The sequence below is a fragment of the Pan paniscus genome, chromosome 13 (assembly GCF_029289425.2).
Source record: "Pan paniscus chromosome 13, NHGRI_mPanPan1-v2.0_pri, whole genome shotgun sequence".
NCBI lineage: Eukaryota > Metazoa > Chordata > Mammalia > Primates > Hominidae > Pan > Pan paniscus.
The window spans coordinates 99,399,290-99,418,202 of record NC_073262.2 but is presented as its reverse complement, the minus strand read 5'-3'; the positions used below and the strand labels follow the sequence as shown (position 1 = coordinate 99,418,202).

Below are 18,913 nucleotides of genomic sequence, written 5' to 3'. Positions count from 1 at the left end.
AGTGCTGGGATTACTTCGCCCGGCCGGCAGATTCTTTAATTTTAGTAGGGACTTATCTTTTTATTTATTTTATTTTATTTTATTTTATTTTCAGACAGAGTCTGGCTCTGTCACCCATGCTGGAGTGCAGTGACGCGATCTCGGCTCACTGTAACTTCCTCCTCCCGGACTCAAGCAGTCCTCCTACCTCAGCCTCCAAGTAGCTGAGACCACAGGTGTGAGCCATCACACTCTGCTAATTTTTGTATTTTTTGTAGAGACAGAGTTTCTTCATGTTGCCCAGGCGGGTCTCAAACTCCTGAGCTCAAGGGATCCGCCTGTCTCGGCCTCCCAAATTGGTTGGATTACAGATGTGAGCCACCAAGTCATTTTTTATTTAAAATATTAGGATACAATATGTTCATTAATGAAATTATTAAGATATTTTATTTATTTTTTTTTTTTACAAATGACAGATTGAAGGGTAAGATATAAGTACTTTGAAATGCTTTGACAGTATTCAAACTTAGATTCCATCTACTGTGTATGTGTTCACAGCTCAAGTTTTGTAGGAATAGAAAATTAGGCAAATGCCCTATTCTATAAACTGCCAACCCATGGTCACAAAATGCCCGAGTGGCAAAGCTAGGACTAGAACCAGATACTCTGTGGCTGGGGAGAGCTAAGTCTGCATTATTTTTTGGAATCATTAATTAATTTGCAATCACAGAGTCTTCAGGAAAAAGGCAAGTTATCAGCTGAAGAAAATCCCGATGACTCTGAAGTTCCGTCATCATCAGGAATTAACTCTACCAAATCCCAAGACAAAGATGTCAATGAAGGTATGTTAAAATTATGTGCTTCCTGCAATGAATGTTTAGAGTATGTAAGCAAAGTAATTTAGTGAAACATTGTATTTTCATTGTAGTGATACTCTGTTGTTGATTACCTGGTTTTTCAGGAACAGAATGCTTGGTTATATAGTAGGTGCCCAATAAATATTTGTTGAGTTATTGAATACCCTGATGGTTATTTTTTGTGAGCTCTGGTGTTGGAAAAGTGTTTTAAATTGACATCAGTATTTGTTTGGGAGCTTTTTAAGATTATTTTTTAAATTGGCCCTCTCAGTTGGTAACTAATCACTTCCAGACTATACTTCCTCAAATTGTAATGAATTACACTTCGATATAAAGTGGCTTCCAAACCACTGCTTTAGTTACAGGGAGAAAAGATAGAAATGTTAGCGTGGAAGGCAAGTTGGTTGCCCTCATGGAACTTCACACACAGCACAGGTGTCTTGGTAGGCTACCTCATTCTAGCATCCAGTCCTCAGCTTTGCATGTCCAGATATTAAATTTGGTTAGTGCACCCAGACTAATTAAACTCATCGTAGCCTAATTAACTAGTAAGCAAATTTATTAATGTTCAGTGATTGATACCCTTTTCCAGGGATCAGAATGCTGATAATATCTCAGGGTATCCATTTACTACCATATCAAGTTAACTGGGATGCTAAACTGTCAATTAGAATGTAGCTTCATGTATAGGGTCTGATAACAACTGTCTAGTTCTAGGGGTTAGAAGTACAGTCTGGTTCTTTTCCCTCGAAACAAATAAGCGTTTACACAGAGAACAGACAGTCATAGCATGGGCAGAAAACAAGCAAGATTTGTTCCTACCTCCCTGGACCAAGTGGAGAAAAAAGGGCAAAGAGGAGGGAAAACTGGGGGTTACAGTTTCTTATTCTGCCAGGAAAGTGGGGTGGAAAAGGCAGCTGATAAAAAGGAATGAGATCATGTCCTTTGCAGGGACATGGATGGAGTTGGAAGCCGTTATCCTCAGCAAACCAACACAGGAACAGAAGACCAAACACCGCATGTTCTCACTTATAAGTGGGAGCTGAATGATGAGAACACAGGGACAAAAGGGGGTGAGGAAACAACAGACACTGGGGCCTTTTGGATTAGGGGTGTTGTAGGAGGGAGAGCATCAGGAAGAACAGCTGATAGATGCTGGGCTTAATATCTAGGTGATGGGATGATCTGTGCAGCAAACCACCATGGTACATGTTTACCTAAGTAACAAACCTGGACATCCTGCACATGTACTCCTGAACTTAAAAGATGAAGAAAAAAAGGCAGCTGACTGAAGTTGTTCTCACAATTTGTGTGTCCTTCCTTATCTGCTGAAGGGAGGAGCTGCTCTTTTTTCCTCAGGTGTTTGAGTTGCTACTATAGCAGCAGGCACAAGTGGGTGCCTGTCAGTCCTGTTACCTAAAGCTGCTCCCAAAAGCTAGCCATCAGGCCCTAAAAAAGGAGTGAACTGAGTCCAATTCAGGCTCATGATGAGCCGTCAGGCCCACAAGGACTGGCTGGCTTCAGCTCAAATAATGTCATCCATCCTTTTAAGATGTGAAGCTCCTAATTTCCTAGTAAGGAATTGTCCCAGAACTCTACCAAGACTCTTGGTGAGTATGAGCATGTATTCAGAGCAAAAGGGGTCAGTTTTGAACAAGCTTTGGCAGTCAGCTAATTGAAATATATGGTCACTAGTTGTCCTTTTCCTCTGGACGTACTAAATACACCACTAAATTCTTGCTGTTCACACCGTTCTTACACACTGAAGATAGGATCATCTTTTAATTTCATTTTCAATTCATTTGCTGATATATTAAACTATAATTTTTATATATTGACTTTGTGTTCAGCAACCTTGCTAAATTATTCTTATAGTTTGTATGTAGATTTATTTTGGGTCTTCTATGTATATAATCATGTCATCTGTGACTTGATAATTTTATTTCTTCCTTGCCATCTTTATGCCTTTTGTTTCTTATTACATTGGCTAGGACCTCCAGTAAAATGTTGAACAGAAGTGGTGGCAGTAGGCAACTTTGTCTCATTCTTAGTAACATTCAGTAATTCACCATCAACTGTGTTTGTGGAAAATTTTTGTAGATACTCTTCATGAAATAAAAGATACTCCCTTTCATTTTTAGTTGACTAAGAATTTTTATTAGGAATGGGTATTGGATTTTATCAAATGCTTCTTTCTATCAAGATGGATCATACAATTTTTCTTCTTTTGTTCCTTTGTTCTTTTGTTCCTCTGATAAATTTTACACATTTCTTTTCATCATTATTTTGAGTGTTCAGAATTCTTGAATATGATCCTTATGACTTCAAAATAATATTTATTGCTCAGAACATGTAGCTTTTAAAATCTATTCTTCATTAAACACTGATTATCTCATTTGAAGTATTTCACATAAGTGAGTATGCATAAGAGTTTTTGAACACAGGCCAGGTGCAGTTGTTCACGCTTCTAATCCCAGCACTTTGGGAGGCTGAGGTGGGTGGGTCACTTGAGGCCAGGAGTTTTTAAGACCAGCCTAGCCAACATGGTGAAACCCCATCTTTACTAAAAATAGAAAAATTAGCTGGGTGTGTTGGCACAAGCCTGTAGTCCCAGCTACTAGGGAGGCTGAGATGGACTGCTTGAAGACAGAAGGCAGAGGCTGCAGTGACCGGAGATCGCACCACTGCACTCCAGCCTGGGCGACAGAGCAAGACTCTGTCTAAAAAAAACAAAACAAAACAAAACAAAAAAAATGCCGGGCATGATAACTTACGCATGTAATCCCAGTACTTTGGAAGGCCAAGGTGGGTGGATCACCTGAGGTCAGGAGTTCGAGACCAACCTGGCCAACATGGCAAAACCCCATCTCTACTAAAAATACAAAAATTAGCCAGGTGTGGTGGCTCATGCCTGTAATCCCAGCTATTCCGGAGGCTGAGGCATGAGAATCACCTAGGAGGTGGAGGCTGCAGTGAGCTGAGATTGTGCCACTGCACTCCAGCCTGGGCAACAGAGTGAGACTCCCTCTCAAAAAAAAAGAGTTTTTGGCTGGGCTCAGTGGCTCACGCCTGTAATCCCAGCACTTTGGGAGGCCGAGGTGGGCAGATCACCTGAGGTCGGGAGTTCAAGAGCAGCCTGACCAACATGGAGAAATCCTGTCTCTACTAAAAATACAAAATTAGCTGGGTGTGGTGGCGCATGCCTGTAATCCCAGCTACCCCATGAGGCTGAGGCAGGAGAATTGCTTGAATCTGGGAGGTGGAGGTTGCGGTGAGCTGAGATTGCGCCATTGCACTCCAGCCTGGGAAACGAGGAAAACTTCATCTCAAAAAATACATATATATTTTGAACACATACTTAGAGAGATATAAATATAAATATATCTCTCTCTATATACTTAAAATTTTAACTATTTTGTTGGAACTTTTCTATAAATATGTTACATGTCTATCTTTGTGTTTTCTGTTGCTTATAACAGAATACTTGAAACTCGGTAATTTACAAGGAAAAATAATTTATTTCTTATAGTTAGGGAGGCTGAGAAGTCCCAGGCAGAGGAACCGCATCTGTTTAGGACCTTTGTGGAGACTCTCCAGAGTCCCAAGACGATGTAGGGTATCACATGGTGAGGGAGCTGAGCATGCTAGCTCAGGTCTGTCTTCCTCTTCTTGTAAAGCCACCAGTCCCACTCCCATGATAACCCATTAAATCATGAATGGATTAATCTGTTCATGAGAGCAGAGCCCCATGACCCAGTCCCTCTTAAAGGTCCCCTCTTAAAGACCTCTCAATATTCGCACATTGGGGATTAAATTTCCATATGAGACTTGGAGGCGACAGATATTCAAACCATAGCAATATCTCTGCTTTAACAGAAAATTGGCTTCTGCACTTAACATTTTCTTGATCATTCAAAGTCATAATTATTGACATTCAAAAATCATTATATTATACTATGGTGGTATCCTGAGATACAAATGAACTATGTCATGTTATTTTTTTCCTGAAATAATAAAGCTATTTTAATACTAATAATAGCATTTAATAGGCGTTTACTATATGCTAGGCATTCTAAGTGTATATATACACACACACACTCACACTCATTTTGTCCTCAGAGTAGCCCTATAAATTATTATTAACCCAAAAAGAAACTGATGTATAGAGCAGCTTTAGTAATTTCCCCTAGGTTACACAGCTAGTGATAGATGGAGATGAAGTTTGGAACCAGGCACCTTGGCTCTAGAGCCCTCACTTTTAACCACTATCCTATACCACCAGGGCTCCGTACTGCTAGGCTTGTTTAGTTCTTAGGTCTATGTCTTATAATTCTTCTATTTTTTTCCTCTGTATTATTGTGTGTACTTCTGATTTTTCAGTTAATTTTGCCTATAAATCTGGATGAGGCCTAAAGGATGAGTCAGCTATTCCTATATAATAAAATACATGGCTTTGTGATAACTTTCTTCTTTGGTTTGGTTTTTGAGGGTGTTCATTTGCTATTTTTTACTTTCAAATTTGGTGTTACTGGGGTAAAAATTTATACTTAGAAAATACTTGTTTTTCGCTGAGAATTCCGCAGCTTCCCCACCCCTCCCCCATCATCAATGTCTCTTTTCTCAGGAGAAACATCAGATGGAGTGAGGAAGTCAGTTCACAAGGTCTTTGCTTCCATGCTTGGAGAGAATGAAGATGATGAGGAGGAAGAGGAAGAAGAGGAGGAGGAGGAGGAGGAGGAGGAAGAAACACCTGAGCAACCCACTGCGGGCGATGTATTTGTATTGGAGATGGTTCTCAATCGTGAAACCAAGAAAATGATGAAAGTAAATTTTTACTTATTTTGGTATTTATAAACAATGAAGAAAGTGACATAGTAATTGAAAAAGAAGTCTGTAAGTTATACCTGGGAAACAATTCAAACTGTATGAAAGGAAATACTATGACACAACTATTGTTATTTGTTTATTATGTTTCCTATTAGATAATGTTTATGTAAAACCTTAATTATAGCCGGGCATGGTGGTGTGCCTGTAGCCCAGCTGCTCCGGAGGCTGAGGTAGGAAGATCAGCTGAGCCTGGGGAAGTCAAGGCTGCAGCACTTCAGCCTAGGTGTCAGAACAAGACCCTGTCTCAAAAAATTAAATACAGTACAACACAATAAATAAATAAAGTCAAAGCAAAGTGGCTCATTTAAACCAATTGGGCCATTTATTTTTTTAAAAATGCTAGAAAGGTAGAATCTAACACACACACAGACACACAGACAAAACCTTAATTATTGCGTATGTCAAAATGGACTGCGCTTTTGCTATTAAAAGGTCCATACTGGTGAGGCACAGTGGCTCATGTCTGTAATGGCAGCAGTTCGGGAGGCTGAGGCAGGAGGATTGCTTGTGCTCAGGAGTTGGAGACCAGCCTGAGCAACATAGTGAGGCTCTGTCTCTACAAAAAACTTTTTTAAAAACTAGCGAGGTGTGGTAGTGCACTCCTGTTGTCCTAGCTACTCTGGAGGCTGAGGTGGGAGGATGCTTGAGCCCGGGAAGTCGAGGCTGCAGTGAGCTGAGATCACTCCACTGCACTGCAGCCTGGGCAACAGAGTGAGACCCTGTCTTAAAAAATATGTCTGTGTCCATACTATAACCCTTTGATACTTTTTTAAACAAGTTCATTTTGAGTGGATAAATTTGAAAGAAGGGGGATCTTCAGTAAATTACATCATAATTCTGGAATATAAATGCATTTTGCAGCATCCAGCTCTACATTTGTTATTATTCTAATTAGTAATTTAGTAACTTCTGACCACTTTTTTTTTTTTCCTGCAATTGAGTTTTAGACTTTTTTTTTTTTTTTTTTAAATGAGACAGTCTTGATCTGTCGCCCAGGCTAGAGTGCAGTGGCGTGATCTTGGCTCACTGTAACCTCCGCCTCCCAGGTTCAAGTGATTCTCATGCCTCAGCCTACCAAGTAGCTGAGATTGTGGGTGTGCACCATCATGCCTGGCTAATTTTTTTGTATTTTCAGTATAGACGGGTTTCACTGTTGGCCAGGCTGGTCTCCAACTCCTGGCCTCAGGTGATCCGCCTGCTTCAGCTTCCCAAAGTGCTGGGATTACAAGAATGAGTCACCATGTATGGCCAATTTTAGACTTGATAAACTTTAATGTTAAAGAGTCAATTAGAATTGCAACTATTTAGTTCTGGGTTGCAAAAACTGAAAATTTTTAAAGGAAAATTTCATTATATGCTATATTTATTAATATGGCTGGAATTGAAATCTAAGACTTCACTATATTTTAATCTAAATGTCATTTTTCTTCCATACAGGAGAAAAGGCCTCGGAGTAAACTTCCCAGAGCTCTGAGAGGTCTCATGGGTGAAGCCAACATTCGTTTTGCTCGAGGAGAACGTGAAGAGGCGATATTGATGTGCATGGAAATCATAAGACAAGGTGTTTTCTGTGGGGACTTTGTTAATAATAGCAGTTTAATAGTCTGACTTAAAACAAATGGGGGAGCACTTCACAGTACTATTTGGAAAATATGTTCAGAAGCTTAAGGGTGATTGTGGTAATGGTAATTGCCACTTTTCACAAAAAAATGAAAATCTCAGACTATGAGTCAATGAGATGTCATTAATATTTGTTGAATTTCACTGTTACCTTTTTTTTTTCTAATGTTTCAGTTGAGAGATTTAGACTTTTGAATTGCAGTATGGCAAATATATTATGTTAAAGCCACTTGAAGAGCTTTCTTTTTTCCTTTTGTTTTCTAGATCATGCAGTACTAGATTATGTTACTCTATTTTTTTGGTAAAAGACAGTTTAAACTTGTCATCTTATCTCTCAGTTAAATGGTGTATCTTGGACATATTAAATGATATCTTCAGTGCGATTTTTTTAAACTAATTACTTATAGTTATTGTTTTGTTTCCTTTTTGTTTTGCCAAATTATGCTCTGCAGAGTGGTTTGGATAGCTGTAATACAGTGAACTTTTATCTTTTCAATAGTTTGGCATTTCTTTTTGGTTAGACTAGGGTCCTTTTAGAAGTCTTATTATAATTTCCTGGATTATTCATTAGGGTAATTTGAGGCTACTGCTTAAGATTAAACAGACTTTTTCCTTTAGTATATTTCATTTGGTTCTTACTTTCCAATATTATTTGTTCCTTTATTTTAGTTTATAATTGTTCTTGACAAAAATCTTTGACTTTAATACTTCATAATCTTTGAATTTTGTTTCAGAAACAGTATTTCAGAAATGTAGATTAGCCAGTCACTTTGATATCCGTTTAGCTGCTGCTTAGGTATCATCTGTTCATTCATACCATACTCCTTGGTGTGGGAGCTAAATCATGAAGATTCAACCCCACTGATGTGGCTGGTGTTTATTAGGATGAACTTGCTGATATTGAGCCATGTTTATCCTGAGCAAAGGGGGATTTTCATGAGGAAGATGTGGTAGAGATTAGGATTTTTCATGAAATTATACCTTGCTTAGAGAAAACAATGCTTTAAAAATGCTAAAAATGTATGAAAATAAAGCAGATATAATCTAGCATTTATTTTAACTTGCCTTAAGCAGTTTGTATAATTCTGCTAGAGTGATTTGAAGAGTTTAGGTATTTAAAAAAAAGACATACAGTTTGAACCATGGGATGGGCATCAACTCAAGCCTCTTCTCTCAGCCAATGGAATTTATTTTTTTAATTTGTTATAGCTCCTCTGGCTTATGAGCCATTCTCTACTCTAGCCATGATATATGAGGACCAAGGTGACATGGAAAAATCATTGCAGTTTGAGTTGATTGCTGCGCATTTAAATCCCAGTGACACAGAAGAATGGGTTAGACTGGCAGAAATGTCTCTGGAACAAGACAATATTAAGCAGGCTATTTTTTGCTATACAAAAGGTAATTAAATTTTTTTTTTTTTTCCACTTTTACAAGCTGTAACATAATAGGTTTTTTGATCATTGTATTTGCTATTCTGGGGTGTGATATTGGCTGAGATAAATTTGTTTCTATTGTGTGTTGCTCTAGAGGTAAGTATTTGGGGTTCCTCTGTTCTCATGTTTATCAGGGACTTTTTGAATGTTGTGAGATAATACAACACGAAAGTTGGTAGATGAACAGTACCTTCAGTTTCTCACTAAGATCAGTGTTGGTTCTAAGCTGTTCCTTGAGGATTAACATCACACTAGATTGATCACATTAAGAAGATTACTGTTGAGATTCAGATTCTATCTGCTCTTACATCAAACCTAGTCAAGAGTTCCTGTGAATATAGATTTATTCAGAATAACTCCCTTGGTTCCATTTGATGGATTAGTTTGCTTATTAAATTTTCTGAGATGATGGATCACACCCAGGTACCATGCACCCCTTTTTGTGGTAAATAATTTGTATTTCTTTCTTTTTAGCTCTTAAATATGAACCTACTAATGTCCGTTATCTGTGGGAGCGATCAAGCCTTTATGAACAGATGGGTGATCATAAAATGGCCATGGATGGTTATAGGCGTATTTTAAACCTTTTGTCTCCATCTGATGGCGAACGTTTTATGCAGCTGGCTAGAGATATGGCAAAGTAAGTTTGGAGTGAAACAGATCTACTTGCTCCTGTTAACCTTGTTTTGCAAATCAAAGCATATATTTGGAATAGAATGTACTTTTCATTGAAGTTCAAGAAGTGTTTTGCCTTATGTGTTTTATTGTTTTGTTTATTGAGACAGGGTCTTGCTCTGTCACCCAGGCTGGAGTATAATGGCATGTTTATAGTTCACTGCAGCCGTGAACTTCTGAGCTCAAGTGATCCTCTCACCCGGCCTCCCAAATAGCTGGGACTGTAGGTGCACGCCACCACACCCGGCTAATTTTTAATTTTTTTTTGTAGAGACAAGGTCTTGCTGTGTTGTTCAGGCTGGTCTCGAACTCCTGACCTCAAGCATTTCTTTTGCTTTGGCCTCCCAAAGTGCTAGGATTACACATATGAGCCACCGCGCCCAGCCCTGTATTTTAGATTGTACCGAATTTTCAGTACTTTTCTGTTTCCAAGTCAACTGTGTCATTGCTTAGAAAATTGTGTATATAAGGTTACATTTCAAGTGCTCAGAGGCTTAAAAATGGGACATGTCCTAAAAGGAAGAGTAGGTTCTCAGGTTTCCAAACTTAGTCAAAAGTGTGTATATTTGCAATAATTAAAAAATTGTTTTTTATTGCAGATGTGCCAATGAAATGTTAATGATTTGGGATCTTCTATTATTTTATCTTGAGCCAGTATATAATATTTTAAGACTATAAAAATTCTCTTTTACAGTTGGCACATTACTGACTGTGGTATATATTTTATTCTAAAATATGCCCTACTGCATTTACTTCTCTGGTATGCTGCACAGCAAAACAAAGTTGGAAACATTTTTGCTGAGTAATGCCTTGTGATATGCTTTCCATTCTAGAGATACCATATGATATTTTGTTCTAGGAGTAACCATCTCCATCAGGGTACATTAGGGATGACCCTATTAATTCCATGGCCTTTATCACAATGATGCTTAGCTGTGAAACTGTCCCTTACCCTCCCAGGGGTGGGTTACATAGGACTACTAGAAAACATTTCTAGGAAATTTGTTGAGGCAAGGCAACCTAAGTTGATCTCTGATGGAATACAATGAGCACTGAGGGTCTTCCCAGGTTATTTGCTGTTAGTTAAATCTATAGCTGTCACAGTGGTTAGTCCAGTAGCCTTTGACTTTGTGAAATGTTAGGTGGCCTATGATAGTAAATTGGTTTTCCACTTCTATTAGATATAATACTTTTTTGGGAAAGAGTGATGATTGTCAGTTCTGCCACTGCCATTGAGGTCTTTCCTATGTGGAATTCTATCACTGTAACTTCTGTTTAGGCTTTCCCTTTGGTCCCTGCTTTCCCTCCAGAAATATTATTGAATATATCTTTGGCAGTAGGTACTATACAGGAAACCAGGGTATCCACTATTGAACAAGTTTTAAAAATCCCCTACTCTTGTAAAGCTTACATTTCAGTGGGAGACATAGGCAATAAATAAACAGCTAAATATATAGTACATCAGATGTTGATAAGTGATATGAAGAAAAACAAAGCAGGAAAAAGGGATAGGAATTTGAGGTATGTGGTGGGGGTGTGTTATTTTAAGATAGACTGGTTAGAGAAGGACTTAATTCTCTGTATTATGGTCATACTGACTAAAGGTGAACTGAAGTAGGTACGAGAACAGATATTCAGGGAAGAGTATCACAGGTAAAGGAAATAGGAAGTGCAAAGTATGGTTAGGGAAGCTGAAGAATTAAGGGGAGCAGTGCAGAGAGGTATCAGAGGAATAGATCATTTAGCCCTTTTGGGCTATTGTAAGGGCTTTGGCTTTTATTCTGAATGAGTATGGAAGTCACTGGAAGATTTTGAGTAGAAAAGTGACATGGTCTGACTTAAATTTTAAGTGCATCAATTCTGGCTGCTCTTTTGAGAATAGACTGAACAGTGGAAGGGCAGAAGCATGGAGACCAGTTAGGAAATTACTGTAGTGATACATAGAAGGGAAAATGGTAATGTGGACCAGGATGGAAGCAGCAGGAACTGGTACGAAGTAATCAGATTATGTATGTATTTTGAAGGCTGAGCTCTCAAGATTTTCTGATGTATTGAATATGAGGGGTGGGTTGGGGAGGTGGACAGGGCATAGAGGACTGAACCCTAAGGCACTTCAATGTTTAGAAGTCAGAAAGAAGAAGAAACAGCTGGGAGACTAAAAGAAAATGGCCAGTGAAGTAGCAGGAAACTGAGAACAGCATGATGTTCTAGAATTTAATTGAAGAAAGAACTTCAAGTAGGAGGGATAATCATCTGTGTGAGATATTGCAGATAGATCACGTAAAATGAGCACTGAGAATTGACAGATTTAGTAACAAGGAGATTGGAAATATTGGCAGAATGGGGAGACGAAAAGTTGATTGGATTAGGTTAAAAAGAGAATGGAAAGAGGCATTGGAGACAGGGTATGGGGGATGGACAACTTTGGGGGAATTTGCAAGGGGAGCAGAGGAATGGGTTGTAGGGGTGGGAGAATTTTTTAAGTTGGGAAAAATTACAATTTATCTTTTTTTAGATGGGAGTAATCAAAAATTGAGGGACACATTGAAGATTTGTGAGGGAAGAGACAATTGCCTGAGCAATATCCTTAAGTAGATCATAGGGAATGGGATCAAACTAGGGGTTATTTTCATGTATACAATTATTTATCCTTGATAAAGGGGAAGGCAGATGATATGGCCAAAGATACTGGTAAGTAGGTAGATGTGCTGGAAATATGTGGGATGTTCTGATTTAATTCTCTTTTCTTGGTAAAAATGTCAAGCAAGGCCATCAACTGAGAGTGGGGACTGGGAGACTGCTGGAGGTTTGAAAAGAGAGAGATGTCAATAGTTGTCTAGGACATTACTGCCCCACAGACTGGCAGTATTTGCATCACCTGGAAGCTTGTCAGAAATGCAGGATCTCAGGCCTGCCCCAGCTCTACTGGATCCGAATATGCGTTTTTACAAGATAGCCAGTTGGTCCATAGGCTTATTTAGGTTTGAGAAGTACTGAAATAGGTAACTGTAGTAATACTGCTCATCAGTACCATGGACCTGCTTGAGGCTGTTGGTCATCAGTTTAGAGTGAGACCAGTCAACATGGTCAGCTGGGCAGATGGTGGTGAAGAGTAGATATAGTTGGATTTTAACCAGGCTTGGAGTTTTATTGAGTGATTTTGATCAAGAGAGTGCAGGGCAAGAGAACTGAGGATGTATGCAAAGGAATAGCTATAATGTTGGGCCATGGAGAAGGAAGAAAGTGAGCCCAGGCGGGGTGGAGGCAATAATGAAAAAGTGGTAGGACCTATGCTTTGTAGATCTGTTGAGGTAGAAGAGTTGGTATTGGATTACATAGGGAATGAGCTGGAATGATAGGAGGTAGCATTTGGAGAGTGAGATGCTTGAAATTATGACACTGTTTTACTGACTTTGCACATTTTTTCTGGATCAGTTCTGATTACGATTTTAAGGAAATACACATTCCTCTCAAATTCTAAGAAAATGAAAATCACTGTTCATTGTTAGATAGCCTAAGCAAGGAAATTAGTTTTATAATTGGAATTAAGTAAATATTCATCCATTTTGCCACTTTTTTTTAGGAGTTACTATGAAGCCAATGATGTTACTTCTGCTATTAACATAATTGATGAAGCTTTCTCAAAACACCAGGGCCTAGTCTCCATGGAAGATGTTAACATAGCAGCTGAACTATATATTTCTAACAAACAGTATGACAAAGCTTTGGAGGTAGGAATGCTTATGTGTTTCTCTGTTAGGTTTTGCATGTGTTTCTGTGTTCTGGAAATTCTTAAAAATTGGCAGGTCTTCGTTTTAGTTATATTAAATTATGTATATATTTAAAGTCTATATGGAAACAAGTGATTTCTAGATTCTGTAGCAATTCAGTATGAAACATGAAGTGTAGTTACATAATAAAAAATATTGCCATTATCACAGGTGCTAAGTATGTCTGTATTTCAGGGTAGTAGGACTCAACAGTCAGATGAATTGCTGTGATTTAGTTCTTAAGCTGGGTGGGGGAAAGTAGGTTGGTTTGATATAAAGAAGTTATATACATTGAGTTTGCATTAGTTAATAGGATATTAAAATGTTAATGTGTCACAGGGTTTCTCATTTTTAAAAGACTCTTTCTTTTTATAGCCCAACTTTATATTAGGGATTATTTGAAATAACTGTACAAATCTTTGCATTATGAAATGGTTTTTCACACATATTTTATTTCCTTTCTTCTTTCCCATTCTTTTAGATAATTACAGATTTTTCTGGAATTGTGCTGGAAAAAAAAACTTCAGAAGAAGGCACCTCAGAAGAGAATAAAGGTTGTAGTTTCCTCTGCTTAGGAAAGTGTATATAATCCTCTCTTGGTCATAAGGTGGCGTTTTATGGTGAAAATTTATTTCATACTGTGGTGAGTTGATACTGTTCTCATAATAAGTTTTCCCAAGAAGCATTTTTTTCTCAGAGATTTCATATCTTGTGAGTATTGACTTACAAGTAATCTTTAAAAAAATTTGTTTTGAGTCCCTGTATGTCCATTTGAACATGGCATTTTTCATTGACAGTCTTTTTCATTCATTTTTATAGGAAAAAAAACGAATTACTGAAGTTTATCAAAAACTTTTAGCACTGAAGCAATTTACTTTTCAAATAGGACCTAAAATGCTCTTATTTAAAACATTCGACTTTAAGCTTAAGCATTCACATAATAAGTAGAAACTAATATGATTACCCCACATTGTTTGAAAACTCAAATATATAATTAGTGATCTGGTTAGAAAGTTATACCTAAGTGTGGCTTGCAATCTCTTTGTACCATACTCATTAACCTATTCTGTAAAAATATTAACATTCAAGACCCTATATCAAGTTGTAGCAAAATTGATCTTTATGAGCAGAGTATATAACCCGGCTCTTGTAAGAGAATTCCTGTATAGTACCTTCAGCCCCTACCCTGTGAGGATTTTGATGGAATCTGTGGAAGGGGCAAGTGAGTTGGTACTGAGTCCTGCCTGGTTCAAAACAGCTCCTTCCGTGGCCTGTCATGATGCCTAAAAATTCCATCATTATGTAATCCTTTGGGCTAAGGCATAATTATTCAAAAACAAAAACTGTTACTTAAAATATGATCCATCCTAATGGTGAGCAGTAATTCACTTACACAAGCCAATCTGTGCTAATTCATAGAGAGTAAGGCCCAAGGTGAGATGTGGGACAGATAAATGTTGAAGTGGAAAGTTGTTGGGGAAGGGAAGCCCAGTTCAGTAAGTTTCTTGTAAGGGACTGCTAGGTGTGTGGAGACTACGCAGATGAGTATGATATTTCCTGCTCTCAAGGAAGTGGAGGCGGGAAGAGGCATTCACATGAGGTGCATACAGTTTTAAGAGTTGTGTGATAATTTCTGTAGCAAAGTTGATGTTATGGGAAAATAGAGGAGGGCAGTATACAAGGATCAGAAGATGTTTACAGAGGCCCAGTTTAAGCAGACACCCATGGGGAGTGTGATCCAGATTGAGTCACAGGGTGTAGGAGCACTGCTTGGAAGAGCAGGACCAGATCACAGGCTGTGGTTGGGGCTGTTGAGTCATCAGGGTGGTGTGAATGAGTAGAATAAGGAGTAGAAATTGTGGATGAAAGCATGGATTAGGGCATGTGAAGGAGGCTTTGCCAGTTTTGATACTTTACTAGGACCTGGCTTAGGCACGAGCCAAGGCCCAATGAAGTTACTATTTTACTGTCATAATTTCTGCTTAAGATTTTTCTTCTTAATTGTGTTGAAAATCTGTCCTTTGTTTGGAAAACTTGGTAGAGAAATATCAAGTTCTGTTCAAGTTTTAATTGTAGATATAATCATTTTGTTGTTTAATATATTTTACTTCCCTCCCTCCCTCCCTCTTTCCCTTCCTTCCTGGCACATATTAACATAAATCAACAACAGGTTAGAGTTTAAGTAGTGGCTTCTTTATTTTTTAGCATGTAAAATAACGGTGCATCTGAAATCTGGCAGCTTAGTGTTGATGAAATAACTTTAAAGAAAAAGATATGTCCAGAAGACTAGGAGATTAAAACAGATACAAAGTGAGCAAAGGTAGTTTTTTAGTATGCATTTTAAAAAATGAGACCATTTATGGTAGATTATGTATTGTCTATTGACAGTCACATTTTAAAATTCTTCTGAATGTGAAAGACCTAATGGGAGTTCAGGAGAATAAAGTATCAGTGACACAAAGACAAGCTTTTTAAAAGATAGTGTTGTTAAATGTTAGTTAATAATATATAAGCTGTAGGGGCTATAAATATATATACTGCTTTCCTTAGCATTGTCAAGTTGCCATTAAGGTATCTAAATACTTACTCTCAATCTCCATACTTACCGGATTGAACTGGTAACAGTTTGTGTACCTGCACAGGTCCCAGACTAGTTTGAGTAGCACTGCCCTGTAGCATTATGAAGTGACCTCCTTACCTTTTTAAATATAGTTGGTCTGAATTCTACATTGTCTCATATTGAGATTGTGACACCTATTTTTTTTTGTTTGTTTGCACCTGCCTGCTATACCTTTGTCCTTTTATTTTCAGCTTTCCTGAATCACTTGATTTTAGGTATACATCTTGCATTCAACATAAGGTTGAGTTTTACTATGTGATTTGATATGAAAGCAGGGTTTTTGACCTATGCATCTATATACACTATATTTTTAAGGCCTATGCTGAGATATAAAGTATTTCATATACTATAATTTTCTTGCTGAAAGTTAAAACACGTAGATATATTTTATTGAACAGTGTCTTAGTCCGTTTGGACTTCTCTAACAAAAGACCTTAGACTGGGTAATATATAAACAACAGAAATTTATTGCCCACAGTTCTGGAGATTAGGAAGTCCAGGGCACTAGCAGATTTGGTGTCTGGTGAGGGCCCTTTTCTCATAGATGGTGCCTTCTTGCTGTGTCCTCACGTGGCAAAAGGGACAAACAAGCTTCTTCAGACCTCTTTTACAAGGGCACAAATCCCACCCACATAGTCACCTCCCAAGACCCACCTCTTAATAACCTTGGGCGTTAGGTATCAACACAGGTATTTTGGTGGGACACCAACATTTCAGACTGTTAGCAAACAGCATTTCTAGAATGAAAATCAAAGTGATACAGTTGGAATGTAGAACCCATACATGATAAAGATAGAATCAGATTTTAGTAAAGAAAAAGGCTCATTAAAATGATTGCATTGTGTTTAGTCCTTATTCAGACAGGTGACTTTAGCTACTGTCTACAGAAGAAATGTGCTGTGGATACAGCCTTGAGTGAGACATGGTTCTTGTCCTCATGGAGCTCAGGGCTTAGTGTGAGTAAATTTACATGGTAGGTAAATTCTGCTTTCTCGTTGAGCGGACTAAATATCTTAATTGGATTTCTGATACCAGTTATTGGCTTAGAGCTCAGTGATAAAAACAGTCTCTTAATTAAACTTGTCCGAATCCTCCTATAACTTGGTAATTTTAGGCAATATAGTCTCCCCTCAGTGTTCATGAGAGATTGGCTCCAGGACACCCCTCATACCAAAATCCTTGGATACTCAAATCCCTTATATAAAATAGTGTATTATTTGCATATAACTTATGTACCTTCTCCTGTATACTTTAAATCATCTCTAGATTACTTATAATATTAATGGTAAAACCACAATTACTTCTGCACCAACCTAATAATACAATGTAAATGCTATGTAAATAGCTGTTAAACTGTATTGCTTTTTAAGTTTGTATTATTATATATATATATATATATATTTTTTTCCCCTTAACATTTTTGATCTGCAGTTCATTGAATCTGCATATGTGGAACCTGAAGGTATGGAAGACTGTCATAATTTATATGACAAGTTCTGTAAAACAGATAGTTATTTAATTCTTGAAGTAATTTTTTATTTCACCACTTAGGATACATCTGTAATGTCCTCTATACTTCAGGTTTTTCTGAAACGAAAACATGTAAACTTATTTGGAATTTATTAGACTTTGCAAACTACTTTAAATGTGGATAAAAATTCCTTTAATTTCCCAGGGCTTTAAAAATTATTTTGTTGTAATGAGGTTTTAGAAAATAACACAGTATTATTTTATCCTTTTCTTAGCCTGTTTCTAGTGAACACTAAAAAGAGACTTTTCAATTCAAGAAAAAAAAGAGAGAGGGTTCATATATCCTCATTATTTTTGTCTTTTTAGTTCTCCGTAGTTTAGTAGAAGGTGTGAAAGTAAGTTTTGGATAAGTACATAAGGTATTAGAAATCGAATAGGAAGCATACTTGCTACCAAAGGACAGACTGAGAGAGATATAAGAACTTATTAATAGAGTTGGCCACACTAAGAATTGACTGTGGAATCATTTGCTTTGAATGAAATAAATGAGATCTTACATAGAAGATACACATCTCAAGCTTGCATATAGTAACTGCTTCTTGTCTGTATATTCTCCAGCTCCTGAGAATGTTACCTGCACTATACCTGATGGCGTGCCAATAGATATCACAGTGAAGTTGATGGTCTGCCTTGTACATCTCAACATTCTTGAACCACTTAATGTATGTAACAAGATCTGCACTTGAGATACTTCAGATCAAATGCACCATCTCTTTTCTTTAGATGTCAAGAAATTATAACTTGACCCTAGAGTTTCACATTTCTTAATAACCAAGGAGGTAACAATAAGCATCAAATAATTTTGTATGAATATCTTATAAAAACTAAAATTGTTTTGCAATTGGGCTTACAGTAATTTATTTTTCTTTTAAAATAACAATCTAAAGAGCATAATTTGAGATTGTCTTTAGACCATTTGAGATTGTCATTAGACAATTAGATAATTGGTAATAATTCTGACAGCTATTCTTTTTTGCGGACTTTGGACCAAGTATATTATTGAAAAAAAAAAAGTACTTAGCATCTACTTTGTAAACCTTAGGATAAGATATTGAGTAAAATATACAAATCCATACCCTCATGGATTGGGATGCTTTTTTGTTTTAATGGGATTAGATAATAAAATAAATACATAACATATACGGGACATTGGCTGGTGATAAGTGTTCTGGGAAAAAAAGGAGGAAAATAAGGAATATTGGCAGGGGAAAGTTGCAGTTTTCAATAGGGGATCAGGTGACATTTGGCTGGGCACCATGGTGCACACTTATAATCCCAGCACTTTGGGAGGCTGAGGCGGGCAGATCTCTTGAGCTCAGGAGTTCAAGACCAGCCTGGGCAACATGGTGAAACCCTACGCCTACAAAAAATACAAAAAATTTAGCTGGGTGTGGTGGCGCACACCTGTAGTGCCAGCTACTTGGGAGGTAAGGTGGGAGGATTGCTTGAGCCCAGGAGGTAGAGACTGCAGACCCTGTCTCAAAAACAAACAAACAAGGTGACATTTGAATAATGACCTGAAGGAGGTGAGGAAGTAAA

The 18,913-nt window shown here is 37.6% G+C and overlaps 1 protein-coding gene across 2 annotated transcripts in view; it reads left to right on the top strand.

Annotated features, from left to right (window-relative positions):
- The window catches only part of GTF3C3 (general transcription factor IIIC subunit 3), a 35,830-nt gene that overhangs the window by 1,481 nt on the left and 15,436 nt on the right, over window positions 1-18,913 (top strand). For both annotated transcript variants that reach the window (XM_003825300.6, XM_034954720.3), the window contains exons 2-9: window positions 710-821; window positions 5,461-5,660; window positions 7,161-7,284; window positions 8,553-8,744; window positions 9,254-9,419; window positions 13,038-13,185; window positions 13,706-13,778; window positions 17,933-18,036. In XM_003825300.6, the coding sequence (XP_003825348.2) occupies window positions 710-821; window positions 5,461-5,660; window positions 7,161-7,284; window positions 8,553-8,744; window positions 9,254-9,419; window positions 13,038-13,185; window positions 13,706-13,778; window positions 17,933-18,036 (1,119 nt within the window). The remainder of the gene's footprint in view (window positions 1-709; window positions 822-5,460; window positions 5,661-7,160; window positions 7,285-8,552; window positions 8,745-9,253; window positions 9,420-13,037; window positions 13,186-13,705; window positions 13,779-17,932; window positions 18,037-18,913) is intronic.